At 39.5% G+C, this 24,463-nt stretch overlaps 1 protein-coding gene across 4 annotated transcripts in view; it reads right to left on the reverse strand.

Annotated features, from left to right (window-relative positions):
* LOC109423294 (rap guanine nucleotide exchange factor 4) overlaps positions 1 to 24,463 on the reverse strand; it is a 957,479-nt gene that overhangs the window by 14,405 nt on the left and 918,611 nt on the right. For all 4 annotated transcript variants that reach the window (XM_062854198.1, XM_029870605.2, XM_020077464.3 and 1 more), the window contains 2 exons: positions 9,727 to 9,860; positions 9,494 to 9,664 (listed from right to left, as the gene is read on the reverse strand). In XM_062854198.1, the coding sequence (XP_062710182.1) occupies positions 9,494 to 9,664; positions 9,727 to 9,860 (305 nt within the window). The remainder of the gene's footprint in view (positions 1 to 9,493; positions 9,665 to 9,726; positions 9,861 to 24,463) is intronic.

Raw genomic sequence — 24,463 nt, forward strand, 5'->3', positions numbered from 1 at the left:
AACGCATGCGATCAGTTCATCTCAATCACGGAATAGCAACCAATGATATGTGTACAGTCAGTCTAAGCTAAGCTCATTTTTATAGGGTATGTGTTACCCTCCTCCCAAATCTTGGTAATGACCCAGTGTAGTGCTCTCACCAGTGCTTCTCCACCGTATTGTAGTAACTCGCTTGGTAGTTCATCTGCTCCAGCGGCTTTGTTGTTTTCAAGCGGCTAACCTTCTCTTCAATCTCTTGGAGCTTAGGGGCTGGAAATCTTTCGTCCTGCGCATATACTCCTACATCTGTTACCATGCCAACTTCGGTGCTTGCAACGTCGCCATTGAGGTACTCATCGTAATGCTGCCGCCACCTCTCGAACACCTCACGCTCGCTCGTAAGAATATTCCCGTTATTATCTCGGTACATGTCGGCTTGTGGCACAAAGCCTCTGCGCGAGCTATTCAGTTTCTCGTAGAACTTCCGTGTGTACTTAGCGCGGCACAGCTCTTCCATTGCTTCGCGATCTCGTTCTTCTTGCTGGAGCTTCTTTCTCCCGGAACCTGTCTATAACCTGCCTAAATGGCCTTCGTACGGTGTTGCAACATTCTCGCCGATGCTGCCTTTTTCTCGTTTTTCAACTGTTCATATTCGCCGTCGTACCAGTCGTTACTGTGATTCGGAGTCGCGACGCGAGGCCTAGTGCTGCATGCGAGGTACTACCTATGACGGATCGCATGTCCCTCCAGCCATCTTCAAGTGTAGCTGCGCGAAGCTGCTCTGCCGATGGTAGCGCCACTGTTAACTGCTACTCGTAGACTTGAGCCACTTCTACGTTCCGCAGCCGCTCGATGTTGAGCCGCAGCGTTGGACTTTGACGGTAATGACCATCGGAAGTTTTGAACGCATGCGATCAGTTCATCTCAATCACGGAATAGCAACCAATGATATGTGTACAGTCAGTCTAAGCTAAGCTCATTTTTATAGGGTATGTGTTACATCAGTAACCTCACGCTCCCATGTTTATCCTATTCGAAAACAAGCGATTACGGCATCGACTGATTCCGTCCTTTTTGTTTTCAAGGGTGCTCACTTCTAACAAAAAATACAAAAATAAGAAACAAAACAAACAGCGCTTCAATCCCTTGTTTTCCGTAGGATGGAAATGGGAGCCACATGCTTAATAAGGGAACCAATACCCTAAATGAATTGAGAATTTGTGGAGCCTCCTGAAATTTGGGTATCAGGTATCAGTTATCAGAAGGCCGGCTTCAGAGGCACGTTATCCTCCATTTGGGACATTTGTGCCATCGCCAAAATAATAGCCTATTTCATCATCTACCTGAGAGAAAACGAAGGAAATAAGGATAAGGATGGTGATAAGGACATGTAGGGAAATAGGAAAAATACACTGGAAGAGGGTACTAACGCATAAGCGTACCACAATGGGTTCAAACAGCGCCCTGAAAAGGGCACTGTAATAACGCATAAAGCGAAAGAGAGCCTATAGCTCTTTACCACAGCGGGCTAAGAACAACAGAATATCCTGAATATTCAGGTCTCTGAAGTCAGTTTCACTTAATAAGTGTTTACCGAATACTCGGAAACGCAGTTGCGCAAAAACTGGACAGTTACATATCAAATGATACGAAGTTCCATAATCGGATCACAGCTATCACATGCAAATGAATCAGCTTGCTGAATATTCGCCATGTGATAGCTGAGTCGGCAGTGACCAGTCAAGGCTACACGCAAAACAAGAAAAGCTACCAAAAATTGCGATATGCCTTTTCTACCAATTTATGTATTAAAAACATACAGAAAATGTGATAAATCATAATCCATTCGTTGTATTAAGATGCGCTACACGGTTACATAGCTTCCATACCACTACACACAAACACCTCCATTCAAACCCGAGAAGTTGAACCGGGTTGCGTCTAAAAATAACTTTCGCTTCGCTGCTGAGCTTCGCGTCCTATTGTCTACATGGAATTTTCCACTTGCAAACAGCAACCTGCTGGATGCGGGCTTTTCAGTGCACAATGGGTCTAGAGTCGTATTTACGAAGACAAAAATGTTTCTGTCATTTCTTTTTTTTTTCATTATTGTGAAATGATTACGGTCAATCAAGTGTGGCTTATCCAAAAATCTGCTGATTAATTATTCCTTATACAATATCAGAATGTTTTACAAAGTCATAGCAAATTTACAAAAATAAAACATTCGATTGATTTGTCTTTATTAAAGAGACTTTCATCCCTTGGATAAAACATTCGAGTCATTAGAACTTCTCGAAATGTTTTCAATAAATTGCAACTTGTTTGCCTTCGGTCATATTTTAGTCGAGTCCAACGATACATGAAGACCAATACAATAGTCACAAACTTTCAAAATTTAATTTAATTCGGTTCGCTTAGTCCTAAGGTACAGTAGTTTGATAAACGGAAGTCAAAAACTAGATATAGATAGAAGGGCTCTAATTTCGTGTAAAGTTGAATAATCAATCAAGCCCAAATTTGCACCAATTAAATCAAACTCGTTGAGGAACAAGTAATCAAAATTTGAATAGTTTTGGTGGACTTTATAAAAGGATACAACTTGCTAAAAATATTTTAGGCAATTTTTAAAACTTAGCATGATTTTGTATATACCACTAGGCGGTGCTAGAGGTCAAGCAAATTTTAAATTTAATATATCTCAGAATTCTGGTCACTTACAAAGTTGGTGTCTTTGACAATGTTGTTTGGTAGGTCAAGGGCTTACAGTTAATGGTCCATTTGTTTCGAAATTTTGCCACAAGGAAGCGCAAGTTACACATTTGCAAAATTATGGAAATGAATGTTTTTTTTTCGTAAAGCAATCAAAAAGCTGTAATTTAGTTTTCTTTGAACATATTTAAGTCAAGTCAAAGGTTTTTCAAAGAGCTATATATTAGTCATAAATGTGCAAAATTTCTTTTCATTTGGTTCACTTAATCCAGAGATATAGCAGTTTAACGAAGAACACTCAAATATGAAACATTTAACTAGAGTCGCTCCAACTTCATGTAAAATTATTCAATCGAGCTCAAATTTGTACCATTTATAGCTAATTAGTTGTGCAACTAGCAGATAAAATTTGAGAATATTCCCTACACATTATAGAAAGTTACAGGTTACATAAAATTGGAGCAACTCTAATAAAGTAGTTCATATTTGAGTGCTCTTCGTTTAATTGCTATATCTCTGGATCAAGGGGACCGAATGAAATGCGACATTGCACAATTATGACTAATACATAGCTCTTTGAAAAAACCTTTGACTTCACTTAGACACGTTCAAAGAAAACAAACTTACAGCTTGTTGATTACTTCACGAAAAATTATCAATCATTTGAATGATTTTGCAAATGTGTAACTAGCGCCGCCTAGTGGACCATTAACTGTAAGCCCTTGACTCACTTAACAACGTTGTCGAAGACACCAACTTTCTAAGTGGTGAGAGTCCTGAGATATATGAAATTTAAAATTTGCCGTTTATTGGTGGAATTTCTAATTAAACGATCCATCACCATCCATCATGGCATCGCAAATAAAATTATTAGAAAGCAGATTTTTGAATCAGTTTAACCAGACGAACCACCCTAACATAACAATAATAGGGAATAGGGTCAACAATTGAAAATAAACTTTCTAAAACACAATATGTGTCTAAAAACTTAAAGCTGAAGCTTAAACAGTTTTGTCCGCAAATACGGCTCTGGACCCATTGTGCAGTGTGGCGGCTGTATCACTTCCATCACCAAGCCACGTTTGTGTTGATGATGATGGCTTTCAGCCTCTTGTCTAATCATGTGCAGTTATAGCCGTGCTGGTAAGAGCGCAGGATACCGTGTATCACCATGATAGTGTCTCGGTTCGATTCCCGCCGCCGCCCGTCTTTCTTTTTAAACATGTATTGGTATTTGATGCCGCCGCTGCTGCCATGATCAGTCTAAAAATAGAACAAATAATGAGAAACCAGTGCGACAGAGCACACGCACACATGCGAAATTTTCCTTTTCCAGGTTCTAGGAAGCCAATACAATTTTTGGTATACTGCCACCTACCAATTTTTGTATTTGCAAGGCCCTAATACAATATTTGTATATGTTTCATACCCAAATGTATTAGAATCTGCCAATCTCAGGTTGCGTGTAGGGAATCGTAACTACAAGAAAAGACATCAGGTTCATTCGAAGATGTAATATCCACACATCCAGGGAAGTGTGTGCTGAATAAGTATTCCAGAACTTCCTCATTAGAGAAAGTCAGATCGCCATTTGGCAAACGAAGTTCGTTCACTCGGAAATCCTTAGATTTCGCAAGGATTTTATTTAACCGATTGGCTTCACTCAAACTGGAAACATTTGTACAAAGGTTTTTTTTTTTCCAGCCGGATCGTTCAGCAGACCGGAGAGCTTTTCTGTAGGCCTTGCGAGCCGACCTGAAAGCCTCCGAACCAGCCGAACGTCGTCTGTTCCAACTCTTTCTACATTGTTTCCTAACCTTCGCCAGATCAGAGTTCCACCAAGGGGTTCCTCTTGTGGTCTTCACAGACTGCAGAGGGCAAGCTTCTTCAAAAGCTTCCATGATGAAGGCCGTTGTAGTTGTGTTCAACAGCATCATCTAAATCACTTGGGGTGTCAATGGATGTTGAGTATCCATGAAATTTGGCTGCAACCAAATCGGTTAAGAGATTCCAGTTGGTTGACCGAGGATTCCTGAAACACGATGTTTGCGAAGTAACATTTAAATGTTCAAAAAAGATGTAGCGATGTTCAGATAAAGATTCTTCATCTGACACATGCCAATTGGTCAACTCGTGACTAATTCTACTAGAGCAAAGCGTTATGTCTAACACTTCCTCTCTAGCAGATACCATGAAGGTTGGGCGGTTGCCTATGTTTAGTAATCCAAGATCAGTACCTTGTATGCACCAAACTTTGCGCAGTTAAGAAAAATCAAATTTCTAGTCGTTATAAAAAATACAAACAAACAAAATATATCATGAACAACATGGTCATACGATAGACTAATGATCCTTCTTTGAGTCTGTAATATAAAAAAAACATAATATTAACCAAAAAATACTTAAAATAGAAAAACTATGCCTTGTTCCTAACTTTGCGCATAGTGTGCCTAACTTTGCGCATGCTATGAATTGCTCAAAAAAGTAATCAAAAATGCTATTATTTAATGTTTCCCCATTAAACTAAAGTTTTTCAGATCAGGTAGTGTGCCCTTAGTTGATCTCTGTTGAAATACTTTGTCCTACGAGGGAGGGGGAACGGAGGCCTCCGGAGTTCTTGATTTCGTCTGCGATTCGTACTAGGCACCTACCGTGTGAACAATCCAAACTTCATGAGGGGTTGTTTCCTGTGGCTAAAGATCAAAGGTAAAAGCTTCCTGATAAATGAAGCGGCCGTTACGGATAGGAAAAATAAGGGGTCATTTAAATATGACGTCCATCTGTGGGGGAGAGGGGGCTGGGGTTGTCTGAGAAAGTGTGATATGTCATGTATTAGGCATACTATGAAGCGTGACGGGGTGGCCCAGGGGAAGAGGGGGTTCTAAAAGTCTTAAAAATGGTGGACGTCATATTTGAATCGTCCCTAACATTGATCGCCGGACTGAAGGACTGTTCACAAATCACGTCTCATTGTAGACAGATGGAGAGTGCCTGCCGTAGTGCTACGGTTCATACAATTTTCTACTAATTTCTATACAAAATCTGCTACATGGCGGAGAGGCAGGCCTGAAATTATCAGTACTGGTGTTACATAATATTTAAATGGTTCATAAGTCATGTATTCACGTTCAACAAGCATTTACTGAAAGTGCGCAAAAATTAGGAACACAGTGCAAATAATGGTTCCAAACATTGCGCACCACTATTTACTAATTAAATTGAAAAATTGATTACGAACTGTGATTGATATTACTAGAATATCACCTTTTTTGTCAATTAACTGCAAAATTAATCATCGTTGCACAGTTTTAACGAGGAAAATGTTGATTTTTAGTAGAGTTACTTCTTGGCAACCGTGTTAAGGCGAGGCAAATTTTGACATTTTTGTGTATGTTTTGTTTATTATTCAACATAAACGAATATTTTATGGCAATTAAATATTTGTCAAATAATGTTTATGTTTACACAATGCTAGTGCAATGATTAAACTGGTGAATATGTTGACATTTAGTTATTTGTTTCGTTATTTTACAAGAATGCGCAAAGTTTGGACCTGCGCAAAGTTAGGTGCGCACACGGTACTCCATCAAACTGGAACCTCTCAAGTTAATGTCTGAGCTGCCCCAGATGATATGGTGAGCATTAGCATCACTGCCAACAATTAGCGGAAGGCCTTTTGAAGTACAGTATGCGATCACTTGTTTGAAAGCATCCGTAGGGGATGGTTCATCATGCGGTAAATAAACCGAACAATAGACGTATTTCCTGTTGAGGTTTCCAACAGATACATCAATTGTGATAGCACATGCATCTCTGGTGGTTAGTTCAGAGATGAGTGTAGCAACTATTGCGGTGTTGACAAGCACACAGGCTCGAGGCATGACACGCGAGTTTGCCATTTCATGTTTACTGAAAGTAGCAAACACCGGGTTCACAAGGTTTCCTAGATAGAAATTCCCCTTACGAAAGTAAGGTTCTTGGACCAAGGCCACTTTGGCTGTGCCGTTTTGCATAAGTCTGCAAAGATTGATTGTTGCTGTTCTTTTATGCTGAAGATTAATCTTAGCTATCCTAACCGTAGCCACTACCCAAACTAGGTAAAATTGAACTCTTCGCAATAACAGCACAACAAAGAACAGCAGCAATAAAACCAGATCGGTTTGGTTTGGAAAACGCCAAAGGCGAGAATACACAGAATACACTGTGTAAATCGCATAATGCGAAACCATTTAGGAGAAAATTTAAACTAATTACAGTATGACCCATAAAAAAATGCGACACTCCAATTTTTTGCGATCTTTGGTGATTTTTAATGGAATATAGACTGTTTCAGAAATTATAAATACACTAACGATTAACTGCCATTTCAATTTGAGCACAATATCCACAAAAGTTTCTTCTAGCTCTTATAGTAAACATGCTAACGAAGCAAATAATACCAATTTTGTTGATGTTTCTGGTAAAAGTTAAAAAATAGGGCTCTGTGAACTAGATGATTGAAATTTGAAGTTGCACAAAGTGGTCAAAAAATGTAGCATGGTAGAAAAGAAAAAAATCTCACAGATAAAATATTTAATTTTCAAACACAATAAAAATTGCTGTATTGATAATAAAAGATATTTCTCGATTGGTGAGAGTAATTTTTACTGGATTATTTGATCAAGAACCACCATTACGGGCCTTCTCAATACAAAATTTTTTGTTTCAAATTTCTCAACAACGCCAGTAGCAACAAACGTTAAGCAAACGAATGTCTTAATTACTGCTTAGTGCATTCGTTTTTATGGTATGACAAGCCTTGCCATCTGAAGGATCGAATGAGCTGAAAAAATAAGTTTGTTTAGATTAAATGCGTTCAGGAAAGCTGAGAAACTGTGTGGTAGTTCTTATGTTCCGTAGAAAACCTTAAAAATTAAGAAACTTGATCTCCGAAAAAATGTTGTGGAAATGCCTTTATCCATTTCTCCCAAATTCTGATCAAGGAATTTCTTAGACAACTTGTTGAGAAATCGAATGTGATTAAAATTTAGATAATTTTTGGTATTTAGTGATGAATAATGTTAAAATCATTAAAAAACACCTTTGTGCAAATGCAAATTTGAAAAATTAGGTTATTTGTTAGAGAACTCGACTGTTCTTTAAAATATCAAGACAATTTAAAGGAAATATAAAAATATGGAGTACAATATGCTATACTCTGAAAGAAGTTGGTTAAAATCATAAGAACAGTTCGTTTAATTTAATAAACAAGGTGTATTTATAATTTCTGAAACAGTCTATAATTCTAATAAATTCAACTTTTTTGGATTAGGATACAATAAGGAGGTCATTGTCATACAGGATCCCTAAAATTTTTGTCAAAATATTCATTGGTTACGTATACCTTATAATTGTTAACAATTTCTAAAAAAAATCAAGTGTTCCTCTAATTTTCAGAGCAAAATGAATTAAGATAAAAACTTTTAAACACATGTAAACCATGAAGAAATATGTACTCTTAAATACGCCCACGTTTGGAAAATATTTTTAAACAAATTTCGAATGTTTAGGAACCCAAAACTAAAAAAAGGTGCTATATATTAAAACCGTATTTAAGATAAATTAATAAAAAACTTAACACTGTTCGAACATTTTTCAAAACAATTTTTTGACGATGTAGGCTAATAAGCCTACCTTTATAATAGGTACAAATACTAAGTACTTAAAAACAATTTCATGCTTAAAACATAATATTTTCTAAAAATTATCATTTGTCAAGTAATTCTATTTTCAGCAAATGTCTCATAATTTATAATACAATATTTTTTTCGTTCTTGTCCGACGAACCGACGAACTCCTGAAGACCTTGTCCAGCCATGATAGTACTATTTTGAAAATAAAATTTGATTGAATGTGACGGAAAGCCTCTGGCGCGTGGACGATTTCGACATCCATATGTTTAACGTTATATTTCCAACGGTATGTGAATGAAATCAATCTATGTTCCTATGCCATTATCAGATTAGTGGCTCTACTATACTATCCAATAGATACATGCAAGGTTAATCGGTTCGAAGTAGGGGAACGATGGCTTTGAAAACTGTCGCATTTTTTTATGGGTCATACTGTAACAACATCTTCATAATCCCGCCCTTATTTAGCCTCAAGTGAGACTAAAGAAGGGCAGCTGATCGTCTCGGAGAAACACAAGGTCTGTTTGCGGTTAGGTTTTTATTAGACCCCCCTAGCCATTCATTCCTAGGCACGGTAAGCATGAAGCCGCATCACACCATGAATTAGTGGTCACCTGTTGGTGGATTCTTACCACCGGAACAGGCGGTCTGTAGTGTTATTCTTAGCCAATTGAGACAATCGCTACTGACACTACACAGCTATCTAGGGATCGAGAAAAGAAGTTAATATTGATAATTAACTTCATACGGACTCGAACAGCCGTGGGTGCATGGTCCTCTAACCTGGTGGTTGAAAAACCACTAAAATATATATCTAGATTGAGTTTAAATAAGGGCGAAAGTAACATGAGAGAGCTCTCTTCATCGACTCTCTCTTCTGCAAATCAAAGTGACAAGATGCAAATTCAATCGAACTTTTTTACGCTTAGACGGTAGATTGCATCGAAACCTAGCGATTTATGACCAAAAAGTTCAACCATACTTGCATCTTGTCACTTTAATTTGAAGAAGAGAGAGTCGATGAAGAGAACTCTCTCATGTTACTTTCGCCTTTATTTAAACTCAATCTAGATATACCTCCCACCCACTGCTATAGAATACTCATAAAATACTCAGAATAGTATACTCACCGATACGCTCGATGGTTCCGGCTGGGATCGATCAGCGCCTCGTACTCGGTAAACAGCTTTCGGAACTTGGACGGCAGTTTGTCCCAGGTTTGCGACAGCCGCGACACAGCCATGTTCGATAGGCCCATAACGATGGCGAAGAATGCATTCAGATTCTGGTACTCCTTACAGCTGTGAAATAAAGGCATATAATGTTGAAAAAGAGCATTACATTAAAGTGTCGTGCAACTTACAATGCGGCCAGTTTGATGAACTTCTTCACCAGGGACATTCGCTTGGTCAGGTTGGACGTCGACACGATCTCCGTCACGACCCAGTATTGGATTTCGTTGAAGCGCCGTATGAAAACGTCCAAATTCGAAGTTATCTGCAACGAGACGAGGGTGAACGAAAGGAACGAGTTTAATTTCAACAGTATCTGTTAACTACGGGTACTTCAAAATGGTTGGGATGATTACTACATTCCACAGCGTCGCCGCCAGAGACAATGCAGAAGGGAAGGAATCGTTATAACCCATCTAGTAACGAAGATGATGATTCTTCCATCTAGTTCCAGCTACAGAGCCAGCTGACAAAGCGTTAATTCTAATTAAAACTATGAAGCTCGAGTGAATATCATAGCAACAGCTGCTAATTGAATGTGCATTTTTAGTGTCATTTAATCAGGACAGCTTGAAAGTTGTTGAGTAGAGCAGAGTTTGCGAAATCTATGTCGGTTGAATGGAGCGAAATGGTTAGATGGTCCTCTTGAAAATGTACGTTTTTTGCAGTGTAGTGATGAAATTCTTATAATCGATAAGTATATTTTTTATACATATCTATGTATAGTACAGTTGAGAAATTATGGTGGGCGCATGGGCGTAGCCAGGGGGGTCGTACCCCCCACCTGCCAGATCTTCTTCTTCTTTATGGCTCTACGTCCCCACTGGGACTTGGCCTGCCACGCTTCAACTTAGTGTTCTTTGAGCACTTCCACAGTTATTAACTGAAGGGCTTTCTTTGCCTGCCATTGCATGAATTTGTATATTGTGAGGCAAGTCCGCCGTCTCCGGATTGGCGATCCATAGCCTTAACCACTAGGCTAACTGGAGACCCAGATAGTTTTTTTTAAATTCGAGCCAACTCAAAGATTATCAATAATTCAGAGTTCCGGAAAAAAAATCTCAAGAAATAAGCTATTCTTATAATTAATGTTTTTGTTTTTACCCATAATTATTCAACCTTTTTACTCGAAAATCACAAGAAATTTCGCCAAGTATTTCTCCAAGAGAACCACTTCAATCTTATCATTGAATTTTAAGAAATAAAAAGCTTGGTTGATTGGTTTAATTTTATTATGTTTGTTCATGAAATACAAAAACAGGATGCCAAAATTTCCAGATATGCCGTTATTCGTTCCGGTGGCGAAAAAGAAGGACTTGGTTAAACCATATGCTGCTATAAAGTGTAGTAGTTCATAATTTTCAATGTACAATTCAAACAACAGCCATGCTAAAAGCAAAACACCAGGGATATCTTTATGAACTTTTTCAAGGACACCTTCAGAAATTCCTTCGGGTATTTCTTCAGGAACTTCTCTAGGGATTCTTTCAGAAATTCCTCAAGGGACTTCTCCAGGAATATCTCCTTCGTGAATTCTTCCATCAGGATCTTGCAGGGTTCCGATCGTAATTGTTTCAGGTTCAGGATTTGTTCCAAGAAATGTTTCAGGAATTCCTCCCACTATTCCTTCAGAATTTTTACAGAAACTTCTGCAAGGATACATCGACGAACTTCTCCAGGAACTTTTTCCATAGCTTCCTTCAGTGATTCCATCATGAATTGAGAGATTTTATCAAGAATTTCTCTAGGAGTTTCACCAGATATTCCTCCGGGAATTTCTTCAGGGATATATTTAGAGGTTCCTCCAGTGATTCCGTATTTTTTTCGAGGATTTCTCCAGGAAATTCTCCAAGGATTTCCAAAGGAATGTAAACAGAGATTCTTTTAGGTATTTCTGCAAGTATTCTTTTAGAGTATTCGTCAGGGATTTCTCGATATATCCCTTCAAGAATTCCACTAGGGATTGTTGAATATTTCAATTTTGCATAATTCGAAGTATTTCAGCAGGAATACCTTCCAGAAACCCTTTCAGAAAATTTTACTAAAGATTATCTAAACAATAATCCAAGAATTCCCTAAAAATATCTGTATAGAACATTATTTTGGCAGCCCATCAAAAGATCCTTGCAATAATTCGTCCAGATATTATTGCAGATATGGATTCCTTCAGACTTTTTTTCTAGGTATTCCTACAGAAGTTCTTCCAAGAATTTAAGGAACTCATCCAGAAGTTAACGCAGTACTTCCTCCAGGATTTGTTTAGGGATTCCCTTAGGAATTCCTTTTGAAATTGCTTCTGATTCATTCACGAACACCTCTAAGGATTACTTCAGGATATCTCTAAGAATTTCATCTGAGATTTCTTCAAGAATTATTTCTGGTATTCCTCTACGAATTCCATAAGAGAATCCTCCAGAAATTTCTTCAGAAATTCATACAACAATTCTTTCAGGGGTTTTTTTTTTCTAAAAATTCCTCCAGGAATTCTTCTAGAGATTTCTTCAGGAATTCCTACAGGCATTCCTTTAGGATATCCTCCAGAAATTCCTCCAAAAAATCCTCCTTTCAGGCATTTCTCTTGAGATTCCTCCAGGAATTGCTTCAAGGATACCTCCAAGAATTTCATCAGGAATTCCCCTAGGATTTTTTACAGGAATTTATTTATTCAGGAATTCTTCGAGGAATTCCTCCGAGGATTTTTTCCTGAGACTCCTTTAGGGATTGCTCCAAGAATTCCACCAGGAATACTATTATGTATTCTTCCAAGAATTATTCTTTCAGAGATTCCTCTTGGATTCTTGCAGAGATTTCTCCAGAAATTCTTTCAGCGAATCCTCCAAATATTCCTCCAGGAATTGCTTCAGGGACTCCTCCAGGAATTCTTTTAGGAATTTCCCAGGAGTTCTTCCAGGAGTTTCTCCTAGGATTTCTTCAGGAATTCTTCCTGGGATTCCTCCAGGAATTCATATGGGATTTCATACAAAAATTTCTCCAGGGTCTCTCCACAATTTCTCCAAGAAATCCTTCAGGGATTCTTTCAGAAATACTTCCAGAATTTTCTCTCGCAATATCTTCTGGACTTTTTCAGGGCTTCCTCCAGGAGTTTTTCCAGATTTTCCTTCAAGATTTTTTTCAGGGATTTCTCTACGATTTTCCTCAAGGATTTCCCCAGGGTTTCTTTCAGCAAGTCCTTCGGGGATTACTCCTTTCAGAATTCCTCCAGAAAGTCCTCTCGAAATTCCACCAGGAATTTCTCAAGGGATTTTTTCAGATATCTCTCCCAGAGTTCCTCTACAGATTCCTTCAGAAATTCATCCAGTAATTCTTTCAATAATTCTTCTAGAGATTCCTCCAAGAATTCCTTCTGGAATTCTGCTAGCCATTCCTCCAGGATTTTATCCAGGAACTTCTACAGGAATTTCAGCAGGAATTTATCCAGGAAATCCTCAGAAATTATTTCAGCAAATCCTCCAGAAATAAGGTCAGAAAATCGTCTAGGGATTTCTTCAGAAATTCTACCTTGACATTTTCGAGGAATACCTTCAGACATTTTTCAGTGATTTTTCGTGACATTTCTCCAGGAATTCCTCTAGAGATTTCTCCAGAAATTACTTTGTGGCTTCGTGGTCGTGCGGCTAGTGTCACCAAGCATTTAGTCGCATCGTGATAGGAGCGCGGGTTCGATTCCCGCCGCAGCTGTCAAGAAAAGTTTTCGGCTGCGCCACTGGGCGTTGCAGCTCACTGGAAGTACTAAACGTGTCCGTGTCTTTTTTTTTTACTTCAGGGATTCCTCGAGAGATTTCTCCACAAATTTCTTCAAGGATTGCCACAGGGATTCCTTCAGGAATTCCTTCGAGGATTTCTCCAGGAATTCTTCTAGAAATTCCTCGAGAAATCCCTCCTGGAATTTCTCAAGGATTTTTTTCAGGAATAGAAAAATAATAAAAATAGAAGTAGAAATCGTCTAGAGATTCCTCCAGAAATTCATTCATTATTCAAGAATTTCTCCAGGAAATCCCACAGGAATACCTCTACGAATTCCTCCAGGATTTTATCCAGGAATTTCTCATGGAATTCTTCCAGTAAATGCTCTAGGAATACATCCAGGACTTCCTCCAGACATTTTTTCAGGCGTTCCTCCAGATATGCCTCCAGGAATTCCTCCAGGGATATCTCCACGAATTTCACAAGAGACTTTCTCAGGGATGTCTCCAGGAAACCCTTCAGGAATTGCTCCTAAGATTTTTGCTAGAAATTTCTGCAGGAATTCCTCCAAGAATTCCTCCAGGAATTCTTCTAGTGATTGCTCCAAGAATTCATCTAGGAATTTCTCCAGGGATTCGTTGGGTCACATCCCAGAATTCTTCCAGGAGTACTTCCAGGGATTTGTACAGAAGTTCCTCCAGGCATTCCTCCAGGAATATTTCTAGATATTTTTCCAGGAATTGCTTCAGGGATTCTGAAGGGATTTCTCCAAGAATTCCTCCAAGGATTCCTTCAGAAAATTCTCAGTTTCCCTTAAAAGTTCCTCAAGAGATTTCTTCAAAAATTCCTCTCAGGGTCTCTTCAAAAGTTCATTCAGGAGTTCCTTCAAAATTTTCAGAAATCCTTCAATCATCTATTCCAGGGATGTACCTAAGAATTTCTCCAGGATATGATGATTTTTTTTGAATTACTTCAAAAATTTCTGGAGGAATTCTTTCAGCGAATAGTATTGGAATATAATTTGCAAAGGAAACAAACAGGAACCAATAAATTATACAGGGATTCTTTCAGGAATGCCTCCAGCAGTTTCATCAGAAGTTTAGTCATAGATTCCATTAGGAATTCTTCTACTTTTTCTTTCAAAAATGTTGAAGGAAGTGATGACGAAACTTCTTCTTGGTTAGTGCTCAGAAGAGTTCAGCTATAATATTTTACGAATGTTTTTAAGATATTACAAAAAGAAATTCTGAGCTTCAGAAGAAATAATGCACGAATTAATAAAAAATCCAAATCTACTATAAATTGGCCGGCGCTACCAGCACCACGTTGATTTGGGTAGACCAGGCGAGCTTATGTCAACGTATTGTACAAAGTACAACAGCGTGACTGTTGAAGCGTTGAATATAATTATATTCAATTTCACCGTGTTGCGTTTGATTATAAAAGCTAGTAGGCACATATAAATTTGCTAAGGGTGCTTGACCCCCCCCCCCCCCCCTGCCCAAAAAGCTGGCTACGCCCTTGGGTGGGCGTAAAGTGGGTGGCATCATCCATCCATTCCTGATCCAGACTGCATAACTGCTGGTAAACTACATTTTTTGTTTGCAGTTAAGGTATCTTCTTCCGTTATTTGCTTTCCAACATCACTTTCTAATCCAACAGTTTATGCATACAAAGCAATCCTCGTGATGTATCAAACAAAAGCCATTTTTCCACTCGTGGCACGTTACTCGAAAAACATCCAGTCCTGTAGAACGTAAGTCCCAGCAAGAAAACAATCCTCATCCCTATGCTCTCGAGCGAAGTCCTTCATCTACATTCCACAGCGGAACGCTCACACCCACCAACACCCTCGAAATGCGCGATCCCACTTGAGACTTGAGCAGATGATGCACTTTTGTGGCATCTTCTTCGCTCAACTTCCGTTCCACTGCACCTTATTCCCACCCTCTCGCCTCGCAGAGAGGAAGTACGCTCCGTTCGCACGCCGGATGGAATCACACAAAACACAATGCGACTTTTGAACACCATCGTCCTTGCAGGTTTCATCGTTCTCAACGACATCCGCACGACCGACGGCGGTGATGGCGGTTTACGTGCGGAAATGCCTGACCGAAAAAAAAAATAGTCCTGATCCAGGACCAGCGGAGAAAAGCCCTCCAACAGGCAGCAGCGCAACGCGCCACGACTCGCCAAGATAAAAACGTTTTAAATTCTTCCGCTCTGCACCTTCCCGTTGCGTTGTTGGAATCTCTGCTGAAGAGCGCTGTGCGACGCCGACAGGAAGAGTGCCTTTCTTCGCTTGTCCAACTACTTGAAGCCAGCAGCGAGGATTTTCCGAAATAGCGTCAGCGCACTGAGTGAAAAGTTAATTCCAACCGTCGTCCGTTCCCCAATGTTACGGTTTCTGTCGACGTCGTCGTTGGGAAAAGAAAGGCCAGGCCCCGGATCCCCGGATGGATACGCCAAGATGCTTTTTCCGTCGTTTTCCGTTGACTGAGTACCGCGGCCAGCGTGGGAGTTGGTTGAGGAGGAAACGCAAAATCAAGCAAGAGAAACGGCGAGAAATGCAACCATCGCATCGTCGTCGTCGTGGGGGGAATTCATGAATCTACTCGATTACGGCGGGAGTCTAATTTATAGCTTCGCATTTGTTAGTCCAAGTTTAAAAAAACGGAAACTTGGGAGAGAGAGCTCGACTTTTGAATTGCCAACGTCAACCGGGGTTAACAAGAATTCGTAAGGAAGTGCACACGTAATGGAACTTGAATGATTGGTGAAATGGTACTCAAATGAATAGTAATCATTCAAGGGCAGTAACCATTATTCCTTAATTGAGGTGTTATTTTGGAAATCGAAAACTAATGATTTATTGGTGAACAGTATAAAAGCTGTTACTACATTGAACGTTTCACCAAGTGCATGCAAAGCCCACGCCGACAGCTGGAACGAGGCTGAACACGACACAGTCACATCGTGGCGTACATATCTATATTTCTTCTCATTTAGAGGGAAATATTACAAACAAAATTTTAGGCTCAGTATTGGTAGAAAACTTTAGCCCCTTTGCAGATATTTTCATGAGCGATTTTGAAACTGAAGCTCAAAAACAGAAACTATTCCCAAGAGTTTGGAGGCGCTATGTACCTAGATGTTGTTTTTGTCCCTGGCAAAGAAGGTTTCTTGGACCAAACGCTAGCAATGCTTAACTTCCAGTAGAGCACTATCAACTTTACTGTCGAGAAGATTGATGGAAAGATCTACTGATTAGTGGAAACGACGAAAGCATGTTAACATTTGATATCTATCGTAAACCAACATCTACCGATCAGTAGGGGAGACTGGGGAGACTTGATCCCTTTTTCTTAATTTACCTGTAACTTTAAGAAGAAACACTAAACTAGATCCGATTTCCGTACAAAATGGCAGGTAAACATCTATTGCATGTTGATACACAACAGAAGGCCTTTAAATTATTGTTAAAGTTTTCAAAACTGTGTTTATATGGAGGCATGTCTTATGATGTATTTTTCAAAAATGGGTGACACTTGATCCCCCTTTGAGCACATGGTTTATTTAAAGGGAAAATGATTCCAGAGTCTTCCTATTCATTTTCTTTTCAAGTTTTCTTGTATTTTCGGTGAATATGGAGTGTTTGAAATTGTAAGATTTCCTTAAATTTTTAAGGATATGCCGTATTTTCAAAATGGGGAGACTTGATCCCACTTTTCTTGGTTTGTACTAAAGTTATAATTATCTGACACATTTTATCGTTGAATAGACTAGAATTCCAAGTAAATAGAGGCTTCCGAATAGAATTTTATTTTTTCACATGTATAATGTGTGTATAATCCTCGAGGGATCAAGTCTCCCCATGTCACTGTTGTGTATACTAAGCTAAATTAATTAAAATATGTTAACAACAACCTTATTTAACAACCTTTTAAATAAGTTTGAAAGTATTTTATTTAAACTATGTGCTGTGAAATTTTGACACGATTTGGTTCAATTTTCACAAAGTTATTACTTCCGACTCCAACCACTACGGCATACAGAAAAAGCTGCATTTTATTTAATGGCACACATACTCCACAACATGCCCATAGATAAAGTTGGATTTAACGAAAAAAAGTCTCGGGTTTTCAAAGCAGCTGAAATTAACGGCTACGATAAGGGTTTGATATAAAAAAAATCTTCCAAAAAAACACAAACGGAAAAAAACGCCGGCAGAACATCACAATATAGAGCCTGCAAAAGAAGAATTAGCCTCCCATTCGACCCGAAAGTCACAAATCCAATCAAAAAGACACTCCGACGACAAGGACTGCATGTTGTACATAACAGCTATAACACCTTACGCGATCTACTGTATACAGTCAGGATTATAAGGTTATTTTAACCCTTATGTGGCCGGCAGGGTACACGGGTGCCCAGCACCCATTTAAAATACACGGTGTAGAAAAAAGCAAAAAGTTTGCCGGCCACATAACGGTTAACCCTTTGACGATTGTAAGAACTATAAGTGTTGCATATGTCTTGTCTCGCGTGTCGCGTCTTGTGAATGTCATGATCCCTGTCCTGGACCCTGGTCCTGGTTTTCCTTTAGTGATTCCTTCAAGATTTTTCCCTGGAATTCTGTTTGGTATTCCACAACAGATTCCCTTGAATGTTTTCTCCCAGTATTCCTTCAGGGATGTTTTCCGGTATTCCGTCACGAATATCTCCTGGATATCTATTGATTTCTCCCGGGATTCCTTTGGGGATTTCTCCCGGGATTTATTCAGGGATTTCTTGCTGAGAGCTTTGCTCTCAGAATTCCTTCATTGATACTTCACTTGCTTTTATTTATTTTTCCCGGGTTTCCTTTAGAGATTTTTCCAGGATTTCTTCAGAGATTTCTCCTGGGATTTGTCCGACATTCCGTCATTATTTGTAGACATTTTTTCGGCTTTACAGTCAAAAATTTCGTTGATTCTTTCAAATCTTCACCAACTGTTCAATCCTTGTTGGGACGTTTTTCAGGGCTCACGAGTCCCAAGTAGCAGGGATGCCAGATGATTTTTTGAAAAATCTGTATCACTCTTTTCAAAAATCTGTATTCCATACAAAATTTGGGAGAAAAATCTGTATCTCATACAAAAATAACATGACCACTTTGGCTCAAAAATCTGTATTTCATATAATACGAAATCTGTACGGGTGCTTAAAAATCTGTATAATACAGATAAATCTGTATATATGGCATCCCTGCCAAGTAGGTCCCAACAGGGGCAAAAACGTTGGCGAAGATTTAGAAGAATCAACGCAAGGTTTCTTTGACTAAATGCCAAAAAATATCTATAAACAACGACGCCAGTCGTGCCATCAACATTCCTTCATCGATTTCTCTGGAAATTTCTTAGAAGATTTGTTCCGGAACTCCTCTTAGGTACATATTCTCCCCAATATTCATTTAAGGAATCGTTTGGGGAATCCTCTTGAATTTTTCAAGGAGTCCTTCAGAGTGTTCTACCACGATTCCTTGATTGATTTCACACGAAATTCCTTTATGGGTCTAGGGATTAGTTTAGAAATTTTTCCTGGCTTTTCATTGAAGATTCCTCATTGAATAGTGGGGTCTCCAGGTAGCCTAGTGCTTAAGGCTATGGCGGGTTCGATTCCCGTTCCAGTCGGGAAATTTTTTTCAACTCCCTGGGCTAGTGTATTATTGTCCTTGCCTCAAAATGTACAAATTCATGCAATGGCAGGCAAAGAAAGCCCTTCAATTAATAATGTGGAAGTGCTCAAAAAATACTAAGTTGAAGTGAGGCAGGTCAAGTTCCAGAGAGAACGTCGAGCCATAAAGAAGAAGAAAAAGAAGTCCACAATGAATTCCTTCTTAGATTCCTCCAGAATTTCTACTTTGATTTCTTCCGAGATTCATTTACGGATTTCTTCCGGCATTTTTTCCGGCATTTTCCCCCGGGATTCCTTTCAGGATAATTTCCGAAACATTGATCCTTGCCATGTTTTTTTAGGGATAGTTTCAGCAATTTCTCCATGATTCTTTCCAGAATTCCTCAAGGTTTTTTTTTCTCTAGAATTAAGTTAGGATTGCTCACGGAATTTCTTCATTGATTTCTCTCGGATTTCCTTAAGACATTCCTTCATTGATTCGTCCCGAGATTCCTTTAGGGAGTTCTCTCTAAATTCCTTCGGGAATTTCTACCAGAATCCCTTCATTGATTTCTGCCATGTTTCCTTTAGAGAATCCTCCAGAGATTCATTCAGGGATTCTTTGAGGATTTTTCTCGGGAGTCGTTCAGGTAGTCTTGGAGGTATCCCCAACGGCGTCATGGTTGCGATTTTTTCCGCAGTCAAGTTCGCAGATTGTGAACAATCCTTGGGTACCCACTTTACGTATTTTATGTTTATTCCCTTACTGTCAGAGCTGGCTGATCAGTGTAACACGCTAAATATAATTTACACGAAAGGCAATTTACACGAAAAAAAAAATACACGGTTATGAATATTATTGGGTTCCGGACTGGACACACAAAATTTGATCGTTTTCTTTGGTACATCGAGGTCTTGAAATTAGTCTATGGTATCCCCCCACGATTCATTTAAGGATTCCTTCGTAGATTCCTCTTCAGGGATATTTTTCGGCGTAGCTTCATCGCGGGATATCTTCAGCGATTCCTCTATGGCTTTTGTACCAGGATCGGGGCTGCTAAATATCAGTATCGAAGCCTGTTTTTCAGCCGAAAATAAATGAATACGGCGGTCATGTTTACTGTGAGAACTAACAGAGTCCGAGAGCTTCATTCGTGAGCGACCCAACCAAGTTTCATTCTCAATCATCCACTATACTCATGCGTGCGAGTGTGACTACCTTTTTCATTTCGCTCTCGTGTTGCCCATACACGGAAAAATATTATAACCCAAAGAATAAGTTTTAAAAACTCAAATTTAGCTAAACTGCTTAAAGTTTTAACTAAAAGTTGGGTTGTTTTCTCCCTCACCCCACCGCAATGTTGTCGAAAACAAAGAGAGAAGCACCGACGCATCCGCTGTTCTTCCGTGGAAGAAGCCAAATTTGGGTTTTCTTGAGTTAACCCAAATTTGCGTCATTTGAGGCCTCCGTTGGGTGAAAATAACTTACCACTGGGTTTATTTTTTTGCCGCTCTCAAACGAGAACTACTCACTCACCACTTTCGCTGTTTAACGCAAATTTGAGTAATTCCACGGAAGACCGGGATTGCGTCAAAACAACTTAAATTTGGGTTGATTTGTAGTTCCGTGTAGAATAATTCGAATGACCCCCAATTGTAGAGGCGCTAGGTGAGATAGCATAGCATAGCATGAACACTTGCACAAATCGTGGATGGAGTCGCAAAGATAAGCATATCCATTGCCATTGCAGATTTCGCTACTATCCACAATATCATAGACGAACTCATCTTCACACACCTGGCCAAGTCCTTGCAAGCGTTTTTATTTGAACGCGGTTCTCCAAAAGTCTTCGTCCGGTTTGCAATTGGAGTTTGGAGACAATGGACACTAGCGCAAATACTACCAGCTCAGCACACCCGGACCCACCGGAACACAGTCACTAAACAATATAACTGCACCCGCGGACTCCAGCGAACTGAGACACTCCGAGGCACTTGATTCAACATCCTTTGAAACTCTCTTTTATATTCGCGTACATGCAATCCGGGTGGCGTAGGACCAGCCAGATCATCCGCCGAATCGAGAAAAACCGAACCGAAAAAAATGCTGCCAAAGACAAAAACACTTCCACTCGCGGTCACTGCCTACTTCGATCTCCTGTAGAGGCGCTAGGGGAGATGAGGAGAAAATCGTTTGTTTGCTTCAAAAATGCAATGCAATGTTCGTATCCAAAATTAACTAATATTTTGCCTTGGTAGTTGCTATTTTCCATTGGTAATGGCTTCCATTATCATCATTCTTGATGCCCACGCCGACAGACACCGGATTGGCCAGCTAACAAAAAATCCGGAAGATCGCCCGCGGGAGGCAATGCAAGAGCTCCTCAAATTTATCATATAAATTGTTCGTACGTACCTACCGGATCTAAGCGCATCTGGAAGAGAAGTAAATTTTCTTTCCAAAAAGTGCTCGTTTGTTTCTCTACACAGATCTAAAAAAGGGTGTAATATTCTGTGACCCATATAGCCGAGGCGGTAAACGCACGGGTATTCAGCATGACCATGCTGAGGGTGACGGGTTCGATTCCCGGTCGGTCCAGGATCTTTTCGTGAAGGAAATTTCCTTGACTTCCTTGGGCATAGAGTATCTTCGTGCCTGCCACACGATATACGCATGCAAAATGGTCATTGGCAGAGGAAGCTCTCAGTTAATAACTGTGGAAGTGCTCGTAGAACACTAATCTGAGAAGCAGGCTTTGTCCCAATGAGGACGTTACGCCAAGAAGAGAGAAAAGAGAGAGAGATTCTGTGACATATGATGCACATGTTTGGAGTGTGGCATATCACATAAGTTTACATGATATATCACGTAAAAGTCATAAAATATCATGTAAACTTCCATTACATGTCATGTAATTTAGCATGACTCTGTGTGTTTACATGACATATAACACAAATTTACATAATATATCATGTAAACCATCATAACACTAAGTTTACATGAATGAACTGAAGTTTACATGACGTGTAAAATATTAGTTAATTTTGAAGACGAAAAATTGCATTTTTAATGTAAACAAACGATTTTCTCCTCATCTCACCTAGCGCCTCTACAATTGGGGGTCATCCGGATTCACCTATTGGAAAATAACACTGGCAATAACACACAGAGAAAAATTTCTACTCAGTGGCTGAGTTGGTTTAACTCAGAAATCGAAAAATCCTTTGTATTCTTACTCAGTTTCAGCTAAAAGTGGGACAACCCATTGTCAATAAGTTGTCCCACTTTTAACGGAAACTGAGTTAAAATACAAAGGATTTTTCGATTTCTGAGTAAGACCAACTCAGTCACTGAGTAGAAAATTTTCTCGGTGCAGGCAAACCAAAACGACGAAAATGGAAAAAAAGGAAAATATCGCAATCATAAAAGCCTGTCGATTGTTCTTGGGTTTCCTTAAGGAATTTATTGCGGTATTCCTTCGGGATTCATCCCGAAAATCTTCTGATAATTCCTGCAGAGATGCCTCCAGGGATTGTTTAAAGGATTTCTACATTCCTCCAGGGATTCCTACATTAATTGGAACTCCTCCGGTGATTCTTTGAATATTCCTTCGGGGATTTATGCTGGTATTCTTCCAGAATTTTTTCGTAGATCTCTCCTGACATTCATTCATGAATTCTTACAGGATATTCAAAGGGACTCCTTTTGATATTATTTTAAGGAATACTTCAAGATTCTTTAAAAAAATTCTGCCAACATTCTTCCCTTCTTCCTGGGTTTTCTTCCGGAATTCCTTCAGGGATACATCCCGGAGTTCTTTGAAAGAATCCTCCTGTGATACCATCTTCTGTAATTCTTTGAAACATAGCTGCTGGTTTTAAGCCACGGCAGCTTTCGGGGTGGACACAGAAGGCCACTTTTACTCCCTAGTCCCAGTGCATTGGACAGAGGGACGGAGTGCATTTGGCGAATAGAGTTTGAGGGGTAGGGCGATTAGCGTTTCGCGTGGAACTTTGGTCTGCGCCGTACCGGAAGTTGAATGCAACATTTTGGACACAGCAACGCGCTAATATATTTTGGATACTTACGGCAAAAACAAATGGCAGTGTCCAACATATTTTGGCGTAACGCTGTGTCCTAAATACGTTGGTTACCCTATTGGGGATAAAACAGCGCACATCATCACAACAGCTGTAGCATATCCTGGAGCGTGGAGCAGCAGCACCAATTTAATCAGTAATCTACGGTTTGTAAGTTCAATTACGAATAACTGCTAAAACAATAAACAAGAATCCCTAGCATTAGCGGGAATGTGCAAGGACGAAGGAGCGGGAATGCCGAGAGAGCAAGAAAAAACTTCCTTCCTTTTTTCTGGCCAACTAGCACCGTTTGGCGCCAGTTGAGTTTTTACGTCGGCTGGGTCTAGGAGCTAAGCCTTAAATTCCGACGCCCAGGGAGACAGCCACCACACCTGGGGACCCTACATATCGAACCCATCAACACATGGGCCGGGACCTACGGCTTTACTTCCTATCCGAGGGAAGACGTGATCACTGATTTTATGTCTCAGAAAATCCCATCGGCTTCGGCGGGAATTGAACCCCGACTGACTGGGGTGAGAGGCAACCACGCTTACCACTACACCACCGACGCCGACGTTGAAAGGGACGGGCCAGGGACGGCCCATGACCTTCTGCATACGAATCAGAAGCGGTAGCCACTAGACCACCAAGCCCGTTTTTCAAGAAAAAAAGAAGAAACAGTCGTAAACCCATTTTTAATTTTTTTGTTTTCTTCGATGGCGATGCGTTACGCTTTTATGACATTTTGATACGACGTTCGTGAAGGTGTAGCAATAAGACAGCCCGTTATTTTGCCAAAACCTGCTGTGAGACAGCACTTAAGGCGAAACTGGAAGCATTTCCTCACTTTTTGGTTTTTGATTTTTCACTAAATAACGAATCAATATTTTCAAAATCGGTTTTCGTACACATGTAGAGTATGGATCAAGGTATATTCTGAATTTTTTGTGGTTGAAAATGTTTTTCGTTTTTGTAAAAACCATTTTTGAACAAAATTTCACAAAAAAATGGTTTTTGAAAAAATGGAAAACATTTTTCACCACAAAAAAATTCAGAAGATACCTTGATCCATACTCTACATGTGTACGAAAACCGATTTTGAAAATATTGCTTCGTTATTTAAAAAAAAAATCAAAAACCAAAAAAATGAGGGAATGCTTCCAGTTTCGCCTTAAGGCATTGTCATAAAAACTGGTTTAATGCTAAAGGAATGTTATTATAAATGCTTGATGGTTGCTTGGGTATTACATTGGAATGCATTACATTACATGCTTGAAAAAAAAACAAATCTAGAATTTCGAATTATTCATTGCTAAAATTTAAAAAGTGTGTTGAAAACTACAGTGGCGCTTACGTCAACTATGAGAATATGGGCAGCTGTGGCGTCATCCATTTTTAAAACATGAATGAAGGTCACGTTAATTT

The sequence above is a fragment of the Aedes albopictus genome, chromosome 2 (genome assembly GCF_035046485.1).
Source record: "Aedes albopictus strain Foshan chromosome 2, AalbF5, whole genome shotgun sequence".
NCBI classification, from domain to species: Eukaryota; Metazoa; Arthropoda; class Insecta; order Diptera; family Culicidae; genus Aedes; species Aedes albopictus.